At 40.1% G+C, this 14,178-nt stretch overlaps 1 protein-coding gene across 3 annotated transcripts in view; it reads right to left on the bottom strand.

Moving 5' to 3' along the window:
• sorcs2 (sortilin-related VPS10 domain containing receptor 2) overlaps positions 1-14,178 on the bottom strand; it is a 671,324-nt gene that overhangs the window by 59,923 nt on the left and 597,223 nt on the right. For all 3 annotated transcript variants that reach the window (XM_088073963.1, XM_088073964.1, XM_088073965.1), the window contains exon 14: positions 8,479-8,586. In XM_088073963.1, the coding sequence (XP_087930089.1) occupies positions 8,479-8,586 (108 nt within the window). The remainder of the gene's footprint in view (positions 1-8,478; positions 8,587-14,178) is intronic.

The following is a 14,178-nucleotide window of genomic DNA, read 5'->3' as shown; positions in this document are numbered from 1 at the left end:
ATTAAGCTTTTCTGTATGCAGTATTTATGAGTGGTCCAGACCTGTTTGGGTCATAGACAGCATCTACTTCATACCCGACGACTATTAAAATAAACACTTAAACAAAATGACTAATCATGATATTGGTTATGATTACTCATTTACACAGAGACTGGGTAATGTGTATGATTTCACTGGCAAGTTTTGGCATGGCATCTTATAGAGCTCAGAAACAGTAAAATCTCATTCTCACTTACGGCCTGTTTAGACCTGTGTTGGGGGTAACGAGTTACAAAGTAACGAATTACTGTAACGATATTACTTTTTTGGGTAACGAAGTAAAGTAACGCATTACTCTAAAAATATCGGTAACTACACTACTTTACTAGACTACAGGAACGCGCTTTCCTGCGTTACCTAGGCCGTGTTTGCCTGTGCTGTGTCTGTCTGTTTAAGTGGCGCAGGAATTATGTGCGTGCTGCAGCTGCTGTCTGTGTGCGTGCGCGACACGTGCTGCATAGAGAGGGGCGAGTGACGTTGCTGCCGGTACGAACAGGAGAGAGGGAAATGGAGACGGAGACTGAGACGGAGACGGAGACTGGGGGGTTCGGCCAGTAGCGATATTCCCACTACTTTCAGTTTATAGCTCGAAAGGACAAAAATATTTGAGTGAAATGCACTCTATGCCCAGGCGACAGGCTCCTTTCATGATGTTTGTCCTGTATCTACTCGGTAAATTAAGAAATGGGAAAGTAAAGTAATAAGTAGTGAAGTTACTTTTCAAATGCAGTAACTAGTAAAGTAATTTCATTACAATTTACAGAAGTAACTAGTAATAAGTAACTAATTACTTTTTTTGAGTAACTTCCCCAACACTGGTTTAGACCTGGCATCAACATGGATCTCATGTGATTTAATCTCAACTGGATAGCACTAAATACAGACGTTAACACCACCAAGGTGGTCTGGGATGCATCTGACCACTGTAGTATAATGGCAGCATAATGCCATCCTGATGCATCTCTGACAAGGAGATGCCACAGTACAGGACATGGTGGTTGTTTTGGTGACAGTGTGCTAATGCTCTGAAACATATCCATTTTATATTGGATTGGATTATTTAGGGTAGACTTACGACCTTCCTCTTTGATAAAGCTTATAATTAGGGCTCGCTCAGGTTGCCTGGATCAGCCCTTAGTTAGGCTGACATAGGTTTAATCTGCCAGGAGACTTTCTATAATACACTGAGCTCCTTTTTCCTTCTCTTGCTCCCTCCATCTGCAAATGCTCTTGTCTATCTATTGTCTATTGTCAATCATGCTCCCTTGCGTCATAGATTTCCAGGATCTTGGCTGCAATCTTGGCTGTGCCTGGATTGTGGTGATGGCTGTGCTGATGCTGTGACCCTGCCTTTGGCCATGCTTGTGCTGTGGCTACACTGATGCTGTACCTCCGGCTCGCCGTGATTGTGGTCTTGGTTGTGCTGGTGCTCTGGTCCTGTCTGAGGCTGCGCCTGTGTCATGGGCCTTTGCTCGATGCGACCATCTATTGACATTATTATACCTCCTGCCTCCACTGGTTAATATACGCAGTAATTTTACATCCATCACTACTGTTATATGATATGCTATTGTTTCAATTATTGCTGTGTATCTCTCCCCCTCTCTCTGTCTCTCTTCCCCTCTCTTTCTCTCTCTCTTTCCTTTTTGTCATTACTGTAATTTAATTGTTATTTACAACATCTATTGCATGTCTGTCCGTACTGGAAGAGGGATCCCTCCTCAGTCACTCTTCCTGAAGTTTCTACCATTTTTTTCCCCTGTTACAGGTTTTTTGGTGGGGAGTTTTTCCTCAGACGATGTGAGGGTTTAAGGTCAGAGGGAAGTCGTATGCTGTAAAGCCCTATGAGGCTGGCAGTAATGAGATCTGAACAAAAGTGGTCAGCTGGAGATGCATGATAGGCACAGGAGTCAACAGTGATGTGTCTCGGCTGTCGACGTGTTCAAATCACTGAAACGCATGTTAATACCAGGTCTGAACAGGCTAAAAGGGTGTTTATACAGATCCCTGTCTGAGGAAATGTCTTTTGATGCCCCTGATTGTTTAACATCACCTAGTATATAACATAATCACCTCCTCTTGATCACTTCCAAAGTCATGGTCTGCTTTTCTTTGAGAAAGAGATTTTTTTTGCTGTTGAAATTCATGCCGAACCTTTTTGCCAATGTTTTTATTCAACAGCAGGACAAATTCCCAGTTGAAAGTACAAAGTAAATTAAATTCACCTTCTTTGTGCAAGTATTTGAGAGGCAGCAAAAGTTTCAGACGTATATTTCTGAAAACCTCAACACATAATCAAAATCTGATTGGCTCGAAACCATGTGAGAAAATGTGTGTCTTGTAAAGGTGGTGATTTGACCTTTTATCCCTTGTGTTGCACTCAGTAAAATAATAACTGTTAACTTTAGTGTTAAAATGATCTCTGTTGCCTTTTTTATTAGTGCCTTTTCTAGTTCTGAGCAGCCACTCCAGAGAATAGGAGCTCTGATAGTGGACAAACAACACTCCAATCAGCTGAGTGAAAAGAAATCAACATTCAACATTTCAACATTCAACATTTTGAGGAAAATTTGTTTTTTCAAAGTTAGTTTTTTTTCCACACAATGAAGATGTACTAGCTATCAGATGTACTAGGTCTCATCCCATTGCAATCTCAGATTGCAGTATCAGACTGCAGCGGCAGCTACCATCCAGCCATTTGGCAGCATATAATAACACACAGATGGTTTTGGTTTTGTCTGGCTGCATTCTCTATCATGCAGAGGCAAAAGGTGACTTTCGGCACTGCAAAAGTGTCACTATTTTACGAGCTCAGAATGAGAGTGGGCTGTGTGACCTTTAATTTTTGTAGTATAAATGCTAATGCTGTCCTGATTGGTCTCCTACAAGGTATCATCAGTGCAGGACATGGTAGTTGTTTTAGTATAAGTGTGAACGTGATTACTGTGCGTGGGGAAGTAACAACATTTGAAGACAAGTTGCTAGATGGAGACACATGATCAGTGCAGGTGTGAACAGCGATGTGTCTCGGCCACCCACTTGTGTTCAGATCACCGAAACACATGCTAATACCAGGTCTTTACAGGCGCTGAGTTTCTTATCTGTTGACTGTGAATGTTTTGTGTGGAACCCTGGCAGAGGAGGTAGAGTTCAGCTAAATGGGGATCATGATAAGTTGGTACAGTGCAGAGTGCAAACGGTTTGTCAGGAGCAGAATCAGATGTTCTCATACAGCAGCATGTGCAGTATGAGCCCACTGAGAGTTTGTTCAGTCTCTGATATTTGACCAGCTGTCATGAGTGGTGGAACACCTCTGCTCCCCAACCTGTCCTTGGTGCTAAGTCACTGTTCAAAGACTTCATTATGGAATGGCAGGCGGCAGTATCAAAAATCGAAACTCAGTGGCGAGGAAATAGACCCTTGCTAATCTGTCAGACATGAGCTGCCCTCAACACCCCTCCCTGGCCACCGACCCTATCTTGCCAGAGACAGGTGTGTGTGTGTATGAGAATGTGTGTGTCTGGCTCATGGCAGGTAATTGTGAGTGAGTTTTCCAAGTTTTCAAATCTCTCTTTCTTTTGTGTGACTGCCTGACTCTGTGTATGTGTGTGTGTGTGTGTGTGTGTGTGTGTGTGTGTGGGTGTGTATATGATGTGCCTGTGTGTTTGCCCTTTTCAGCAGATTACTGCTGGAAGCCAGCCTTATCTCTGGGCCGTGGCCTGGAGTCTGAGATGATGTGACAAGTCCCACTCCAGCCGTGTGATGGAGAGATAGGAAAAAATAACTTTGAAGTTGTCAGGGTTTTTGCTTCACCAGGGGCCAGATGCATAAACCCACTAACACACAAAAACCAAGCGAAGCCTTTTCCCAAATAAAAAACATTACTGATAAAGGAGGAACTTGCAGTGAGAATGTGTGCATGTTATGCCTTCTTCAGGGCAGGCAAACACATGATTTTAGCTAAGATAGCTGCAGGTGAGATGATCAGGATCAGATAAAATATAAACTGAGAGATGGATAACAATGCTTGCAGGCTCTTTAGTTATATCACTGATTGTGTTATGTGGCTACTTTGCAGCTTGTAAGGCATCAATCAAAAGCACATTTCTAAAGTTAATTTTAAATAATTTATGAGTGATGAACTAATCATTATTTTAATTCACATCCATCTCCCTGTTTGTGATCGTATAATGTTATCATGTGAAGCTTTTTGTAAAGTCAGTTTCCACCATTGATCATCCCTCTGACGTCTAATGATAATAGTGGTGCTTGATATTTTAGCATCCTGATGGTTTGCAGAAATATAATGAGTTAGTAGTACGGATTCTGCAAATATCCACAGCCATGCGTAAAGACAACCATTTTGTTGGAGAACAACAACAATGCAACACAGCCGATAAAATTATTCTTTCTTTAATGTATTTCTTACTATAGTGGTGAAAGTATCAATATGCAAGGGGCATTTCTATATCCATTTATGCTCATTTGTGTGTGTTGAAATGAGGCTCATACCCATGCGCCCAGCACCACAATGATCTAAATTTATGACACAGAATCAGGCGTAAACATGGCTTTATAAATTCAACCCTCAGTGCTCAGTTTAAATTTAGTTTAGTAGTGAATCCACACAGTTTTATGCTTCTGGCTACAGAAGTAGAGTTAAGGACAGTAACATGCTGAATCAAAATTACGACAAAAGTAACAATACCAACACTAGAAGTCAGTTTGAGTGTTTTAAAACAAAACTAACAAAAAGTTTATCATGCCAGTGCTAAATGATGGGTTTGGATATTTAAGGTTAATTTCAATACAATATTAATGTTGTGTGTGTGTTGCAAAAATAATAGAATAATAATATTTATCATTCTTCCTTGGCCACACTGGTCCTGAATCAATACATCATGGCAAAACTACACTGTAAGGAATGGGGTGGACTATGAAAGGTTGTCTGTCTATATGTGCATATATGCAGACTCTACCTGCTCAGGTCTTTGGGGGTACAGGCCCCGCTCCTGAGGACTTTCTTTGACACTGTCGTGGCATCAGCCATTTTCTATGGAGTGGTCTGCTGGGACAGCAGCATCACGACTACAGACAGGTAAAGGCTTGACAGACTGATGCGGAAGGCCAGCTCTGTCCTAGGATGCTGGTGCAGTGCAGGTGGTGGGAGAAAGGAGGACGATCACCATGCTATCTTCCATGCTGGAGAATGACTCCCACCCCAAGCATTACACTCTGACTGCACTGGAAAGCTCCTTCAGTGACAGACTGCTCCATCCAAAGTGTGTGAAGGAGCACGACTGCAGGTCCTTCCTTCCTGCTGCTGTCAGACTGCACAATCAGCACTGCTCCAAGTAGACCACACTCACACACACACACACACACACACACACACACACACACACACACACACACACACCAGCTGGACTTATACCAAAAGTGCATTTTTTTCACAAGTACAATTATCCTCCATGTGCAATTGGTATATATATTGTTTGTGTATATATATATGTGTGTGTGTGTGTGTGTGTGTGTGTGTGTGTGTGTATTCCTCTAGACTTTTGAGTTGTTTGCACCTTGTAACTTTATGTTTTCACCTTGTAACTTTATGTTTTCACCTTCTGACTTTATGTTACTACTACTACTACTTTTTAAATATTTTTTACTATTATATTGTTCTTTTTATCCTGTACCTCATAGCTGCTGTAACACTGCAAATTTACCCACTGTGGGACTAATAAATGATTATCTTATCTTGCAGAGCTGTGGCAGACTACAATGCATCCCGGTAGTCTCACTTTTATTGCTGGAACATAACTTGTGCTATAAACCTTTATGTGATCACTGGGACAAAATAACCCACTTAATTTGGCTACATGTTGAAATCTCAAATTAGCTTTGACTGAAAATGCACTTTTCAAAGAATGTGGACTTCCATCCCTGTTTTGTATGTAAACATCCCCATTCATCCCCATTTCAGTGTGATCATGTTTTGACGGTATCATTTTAGAGACAATTTGCAGACCGGGAATGATTACTGCAACAACTCTTTCAACACATTTAACAGGATGTGAGAATTATTTTAAGATAGACTTGAAAAAATCTGAAACCATCCTTTAACATGGTGACCTTTGGCTTATGTTTTATAGTAAACAATTGAGCATGTTAACATGATAAACATGCTCACAGTTTGCATGTGAAACTGTTAACTATGTAACATTTAGCATGCTGCAAAGTCAATTGAGAGTGGAAATCAGCATTGTTTTTTTTTTCTTACCATACACTGAAGTGGTGGATAATGGACAGTTAAAGCCTGTTGCTTGTGCTAGTATAAGACTCGGGGAGGTTTTAAATGTCTGTGTGAAAACAGCTTGAATTCTTAAAATATTTCACTCTGGTATAAAAAGCGTTTGCCTGACTGATAGACAAAGGACTTAATTCCTTTAAATAACTGGTGTAGGCCAACTACCAATTACTTCTGTAATTATGTAATCAATCCAACTGAACGAACCTGCACAATGCACCCTGCCGGGCTGGTCTGAGCCTAGTGGAGACTGACAAACAGCCCAGTAAAGAGACAAAAAGAAAATGTACAAATACAGAGCAAAACAGGTCAACAGGAAATTGTTGTGGTGGGAGAGAAACTTGAGCTGCCTTGAATATAGTGTGCAGGCAGGCAGGGCTGCCCTGTTCGACCCTCTTAGACAGCTCGTTAGACACAAACAGATGGTGGAAGGAGGACGGAAAAGTTAGGCTACTAGAGAAATCGGAGATACTCTGGGTTTAATTTATATTTCCACAGCGATGTCTCAATCAAATACAAGACCAAAAGGAGTGGAGGCACCCATGGAAACTGCTTGTAATAATGATTTTTAAATCACTGTCACAACAAATCAAATTGGGTGTCTGCAAATAGTAGTGTTTGAATCAACAGGGAGAGACAGAACCTTTTACAGTAAAAAACTAGAAATCCCGCTATACCTCCACGTACCAGTCAAGTTGCACTTACAGTTTCCATCCATGTCTGTTAACACATGGATGCTTCACACACATCTTCCACCAGCAGCACAGAAGATCTCTACAATAAGCACAATGTCAAGATTAATATCAGCAATTCAGTGTCTGACCAAATGTCTCCCCTTCTGTTCCTGAGATATGATGATGACTAATGGCCAGAGGTTTTTTCTGCAGATCATTATGATGTCACAGTGAAGTTGACCTGTGATCTTTTGAATATAAAACGATATTACTTCACCATTTGATCTTATTTGACATTTGTGTACAATTTTTGCAAATGAAATCTTGAGTTATGGCCAAAAACACAAATGATTCTCATTTCACAGTTCATTCTTGAGTTCAAGTAGACTTCTTTGTCAAATTTCAGGATTTCAAGTCCCTCAAGGCCTTCTTCAGATATTGTGCTTAGGAGAATTAGATGGACACAAGGTCACAATGACATTGACTTTTGACCACCAAATTCTTTTTAGCTCTTTGTTAAGACTAGGTGAATGTCAAATTTGAAGAAATTCACCTATGATGATCCCTTACAACGAGACTGATGCAAGCTCACAGGGACCTTGACGTTTAATCACCAAATTCTAATCAGTTCAGTGTTGTGATTTTTTTGAGTAAAGAAATTTTCTCAAGGTGTTTTTAAGATATCACATTTACAAGAATGAGACAAATGCAAGGTCACAGTGACCTTGACCTCTGACCACCAAAATCCAATAACTTTATTTTTGTTAACTTTTATGTTTGATAAGTGAATGCTTGCGCCAAATTTGAAGAAAAAAAAATCCCTCATGGCATTCTTGATACATAATGTTCACGAGAATGAGACGGATGCAAAGTCACAGTGACCCTGACCACTGACCTCGTTCATGGCTATCACTGGTGCAGACACATAAAACCAAAGCCTTTTGCTGTTGCTACAATGCTCTCCAGACCTGGGAACAGATCAATCTCTGGGTATATTAATGATTAAAACTTTTTTGAATGTCACACACAAAGACAAAAATATTCACACATATTTTTGTTTTTTGTGACATTTAAAAAGCCAAACATATGCGGGATTAAATAAATCTCAGTTGTTATGGAGCTGGGCGCACGTACAACGTGGCTCATTTTAATTTCAACCGTGAACCATGAATGGATGTAGAAATGTCTTTAAACACCCCATTAAATATTGATAGTTCTGCTTGCTCCGTCCCTCAGATTCGTCAAAGAGAAATACAGCAAACCAGTAGTGCAATTTTACCGACTGTCTCGCATCACTTATAAGCTACTGTAATGGAAGCCAAGATTTGGGAGAATTTCAGCAGGCATTTAAAGCCTTCAGAATGATGAATTTCACTAAATGTATTTAGACTTTGAATTTAGTATTCCGACAATAGTCTGAACACTAAAAGTTTTTCCTTTTGAAATTGTGATGTCACTTACGTCATAACCAGGGTTTCATCCCCTGGCTCACTTAGGAGTCCATCAACGAACACAGAGGTGCTGGTGAAGTTGTGGATGGTCCACGTCCGTCCCTCATCAATACTGAACCTGTGGAGAAACAGGCAGTGTTCACAATCACACTGATAAAAGTCCCTTCGTCGTTTTTAAAACAGCCTAGCATTACAAGGTAAAAGGTACAAGATTTTTTGTCATTTTTCTTAAACGTGGTTTAAGAAGAAACGATATTGAAGTTGATCCTAAATTCTGCTACGTCTTTTTGGTGTCGAAGGAGGAGTTGAGGAGTCTCACAGTCTGGGGAAAGAGGCTGCTCCGTAGTCTGGTGGTTCGGCAGCAGATACTTCTGTATTTTTTTCCAGATGGCAGCAGGGTGAACAGACTGTGGCTCCTGTCTTTTGTATTCTTTGGGCGGTTTCGTTTTCGGATCTCCCCTCTGGTCTGACTGGCAGCTCTGTGTATGCCGTTTGTGCAGATCCTCTTGCAGTGTGCTGCATTCAGTCCAAGACCCACACAATTTTTCCCGATGTTGATGAATGCTTCTTTCCTACGATTGTAGGAAAGTCGTGCTTCAGCAGAAGGGGCCATGGAGTTGAAAAAAATAGAAAAATATAGCAAAAGTAGCAAGAATTTGAGGAGCTACTGGCTGCTGCATCTGCATGCACCACCATCGTCATAACAGAAATATAGAGTTAGTAATGACTATATTACAAACAACCCACTCCCTTGGAAACGACCATTTACTTAACACCACCTTGAAAATAATAAAACCTTTTAAGTGTTTGGACAGAGGTGTCTTTTTAAAAATGCCTTCTGGAAATTATAATCAGTAAAACGAGTAAATTACACAATGTGGTCATGTGCTAGAGCAGAACAATCTGATCCATCTGGCCAATTAGCATGTACAGTAGTAACCTAGCAGTACTTCGCATAACACTCAATGAGCACATTAATAACGATACATTACTTTGTTGGGTAACAGCAGGTTACAATTAGTGCACCTATTGTTTAATATTTCCCCACCATAGGGAAAGATGGATGGCCTTTTTAATTCGAGGAAGTTTATGTTACGTTACATTAGTTTATGTTACTGTGGATAGCATTGGCCAAATGCATTGGTTAGTCTGTCAGTCCTCCTACTTAAGGCCTTTTCTCTTGTAAGGTTAAAAGTAGGGTGAACCATATGTTTGAAAAAAGGCCACAGAATTGTTTAAGTAAAACAGCCAAAACATTAGACATTATGCATATTAAAGACCATTTTTTACATGATTCTCATTTCAAAATGAGTCAGCTGTGAATAGAAAAGAGTAAGTTGAAGACGTTTCCTCCAACGCCTGGAGCTACCATTAGCCAACTTAGCTTGCTATTTAGCTACAGCTTATAAAATATGGTTGCCATGTTTGTCATTCTAGACAGCAAAAACAACAAAAGGAGGATATGCCCATTACCATCAGTAAATGTAGTTTGTCATCTGATAGAAGTTACAAATTATCTAAATAGAGTGGTGAAGGGATGACATATTTGGCCATATGTAGGCCCACCAGGAAGTATGCATCACACTGGTTCCCTCCCTACCTTATGGGATTTTTGAATGGGATTTTCGGTTATCGCCAAAAATAAGCTCTCCGACGAACACAAGTTTATGAGATTTACACATTTTGTTTTGCATGATAATCTTCACAGATGAACACCACTTTTGTGTTTTTTGCAGCATAAATGAAATTTCCAGAAGCAAAAAGCTATTGTTATGCTATACACGAACCACAACGTGGTCGCACGACTTAAACGTCACCACTATAAGCACTGTAAAAACATGTTAAAACACGATCGAGAAATATCATAAATAGATAAATCTACAACTTTGAGTGCGACACTGTAAAGCTGTAAAGGCAGACAAGTGGATTTAATGAGTTTCTGTTTCCGGTACGATGACATCTAGCGTCCCCAACAAACACTCTAGTCCAATTTAGCCACTTGTTAGCAACTGCCTTTTTTAAGATGAGTTAAACCTTAAAAGTTACAAAATTGTGTTTAAGCGGACGTTTTTTATGTTGCAGAACAAAATGTCTAATTATGTTAAGCCTGTGTTAACCACAGACCTTATTAAGGGCATTTTACTGAAAACCCATTCAAATGAACCCATAGACTTTTAGACGAGGGAACATTTTAGGACTCATTACTTCACCACTCTATATCAGACTGAAACAGTTCTTTGAATCATCACATGAAATAGAGTAATATTTCCTGTGTAACAGTGGGCCTCTTTGGTACTTGTGTCACCATCAATCCAAACTCAAAATCAAGAGTAAAACAAAGCTGCATTCACAGACCCCTGCAGTCAACAGTGGCAGCAGTGCTGAGTAAATGTGACCACATGATGGAGATCAATAAGGGATCAATATGGAATCGAGCAGAGTGTGGCTGACACTGCAAGCTGTGTGGTGATGATGTTCTAACAAGGTCTCTTTACATGTGTAAATTCACATGCAATACCAAGAAATCTTTAAAAAGAAACTGCCCGATTGTCTCCTCATACACTTGAGGACAAAATTATTAGCCCCTTTATGAAATTTTAAGTTGTTTTCAAATTTTTCGCAAGTGTTGTTAACCAGATCAAGGAGTCTTTAACACAGCTTTTCCCAACATCCTAGTTTTATTTTGTATGCTTGCATTATTTTACTTTGCACACAGAAACAAAATTATTTCACAAAAACAAAAACTACCAGGGTCAAAATTATTATCCCTCCTGATGCTAATAGTCAATTGTTTATCCTTTTTGCTGGATAACAGCATGCAGTCGTTTGTTGTAGTTTGTAACAAGTCTCTGACACATCTCCTGAGGAATCCAAACCCATTCTTCCTTGGCAAATCTCTCAAGCTCCTCCAGATTTAATGGTCTTCTGCCATGGACCCTGGTCTTCAGTCCACCCCACAGATTTTCAATGGGATTCAAGTCAGGGCTTTGTGCAGGCCAGTCAATAACGTTCACTTTGGTCTTCTGGAGGTAGTATTTCACCAGGAGCGACATATGTTTCGGGTCGTTGTCATGTTGGAAGACAAAGCGACGACCCAGACCCAGTTTTGCTGCTGACTCCTTGAAGTTTTCTTTCAAAATCTTGACATATCCTTCTTTCTCAATGATTCCTTCAACCTTGACGAGATTCCCAGTTCCAGACGCACTGAAGAATCCCCACAGTATAATACTCCCACCACCATGTTTAACTGTGGGGACGGTGTTCTTGGGGTTATTCGCCTCCACCTTCTTTCTCCAAACATAAGCAACGTCTCTATGGCCAAAGAGCTATAGTTTGGTTTCATCTGACCAAAGGACACGTTTCCAGTATGCATAATCCTTCTCCAGACTGTCCTTAGCACACTTCAGTCTGGCTTGAAGGTGTCTCTTCTGTGAAGTGGAGTTTTTCTTGGCCTGCATCTTCGTAGTCCATTTCTTTGCAGGGCTCTAGTGACTGTCTTCTTTGACGCTACTATTCCTGACTTGGCTAGATTACTTGATTACAAGCTGTAAGCATTACAAAGTCAAAGCACATGATTGCACAACAATGGCTTGTGCTTTGGCTCAATGAAAAGGTCCATTCTTAAGAGGCCTGATAATATTGACCCTTGTAATTTGTCTTTTTTCTAAAATTATTCTGTTATTGTGTGCAAATAAAATTAATTTATGCTTTCTAAAGAAAGATAGTATGTTTAGTAGTGCTATGTTGAAAATCCCCTGCTCTGTTAAAAATGCACTTGGGAAAATTTTGAAAAAAACTTAAAATTTCATAGGGGGGCTAATAATTTTGTCCTCAACTGTACCTATGTTACATATGTAATTATGCTGAGACAGAAAGTTGTTGGGGAGAGATTTGGATAGCAGAGTTTTCCCACCTTTGCTTTTGAGTTTGGCCATTCAGAAATACTCATGAACAATTTTTCCTTCAGATGTGGTTGAACGTCAACATTCATCCATAAAGGCCTTTGTGTTTTTTCATTCTTATAATCTTAAGTCTAATAAAGCCAATAGGTAACACTTCCTTTTCTCAGTGGCTACTGATTAGTTTCCCTCAAGCAAAGCACTAAATCACCTATTTACTCCATAAGGCATCAGTGAGACAACTTCTGTTTCGTCATTCATCCAATTCCTCTGGCTAATATCCCAGGAATGAGGAGAAGTAGTAGTAGTATAATATGCATATCTTGTTATTCAGCGAGGATTAGATTCATACAGATTCAGGGGGCTGTATCTGCAATGAGACAATATCGATAAACTTCCTCATGGTCTTTTTCTTGCCATTCTCTGTGTGCTTGAAAAGAGATGGCAATAAATGTGGCATGGGAATTAGGTAGACGCCTCTCCCTTATCTCCTTGGTTCCAGTTGGCTGACAATCAGGCAACTAGGTAGGATATGCTCATACTCCGGTATTTGTTTTTGGTGAATCCCAGTTGAAGTCCTGCACTAGAAAGGTAGACTTGGAGAGAGGTAGACATTGGAGAGAGGCAACAGAATGCGAATTCATCGAACAGCTATTACCCAAAAAGTGATGAGCATCATGGCGGGCGGCCCAGGCTAAAGATTAGCTGCTGTTTATTCCTCCACCTCTGCACAGTTTATGCATTTTCCTGAGATACTACCACCCCGGGTGTGCTGCAGGGTCACAAAAACAGTCTCAAAATCAGGTACAAAGCATCATAAAGGCTGGAGGCCTCATTTAGAACCATCGCATATGCACAAAAAGGGCTTGAAATGTGTTAATGCACTTTCTAAGCATTAATTGGGATTTATATCTGTAATATGTGTTATATGTGTAATATGCTTCAGTTTAAGGAAAATCTGACCCATGTGTTCACACATCTGGAGACATTTTGGGAAACTGGCAACACAGATGGTGAGGTAGTAAATTGAAGGCAGATTGTAGAAATTAAATATGAGATGAATCATTATACGTCTAATGACGTCTCTTTTAAATTTACCTCTCACATATGTTACTTGAAGATCCACTTTAGAAACATTCACACACTGCAGTGTTATGTGTGATTGTGTTAATGAGACTTTGATTGATTTAGATATGTCATCTCAACTCTAAAATCGAATACCGCTCAATATCTCATCAGCACTGTCTCAACATCACATTCCCCCAACCTTTTATTTTCATTTTGTTATTTCCGCTCCTCTGTTTGATAAACTCAGTGCAGCAGCAAGATGTTTCCACTTGCTACATTTTGTCCTGTTTGCTGGCCATCAAATAGTATGTGCTTTCTAACCTCCTCCTCACCCACAAGCATCTTGATTCTGTGTCATTCTTTTTTTTGGTCCTCCCCTTGGTTGTTGCCATGATTCACTGTAAAGAAGTACTGATGTAGATGTCTATGCATCAACATTCATAAGGAGCTTCGCATTGACCATTTATGGTGGAAATTGGGACTGCAGAGGGTGGGATATGAGGCTGATCGATGTGTGGACAATTCCAAGTTGATTTGAGATTTAGAAGGAAGTTGCACACTGACAGGCATACGCAGATTTAGAAATCAGAGTATTTTTTGGTACACATACATTTCCTTCTTTGTACATACATACGCAAACATTTAGTGAGAATTCTTTGCTCTCTCTTAAGTGAGAAGTCTTATAAATTTGGCCCCTGGAGTCTCATTAATAAACATTGTGTACGCATAAAGCGAGGAAGGAA

The sequence above is a fragment of the Plectropomus leopardus genome, chromosome 23, assembly GCF_026936395.1.
Source record: "Plectropomus leopardus strain MGB_pleo_1.0 chromosome 23, ASM2693639v1, whole genome shotgun sequence".
NCBI classification, from domain to species: domain Eukaryota; kingdom Metazoa; phylum Chordata; class Actinopteri; order Perciformes; family Serranidae; genus Plectropomus; species Plectropomus leopardus.
The sequence above is the reverse complement of the archived record's forward strand: the minus strand, read 5'-3'. Positions and strand labels throughout refer to the sequence as shown.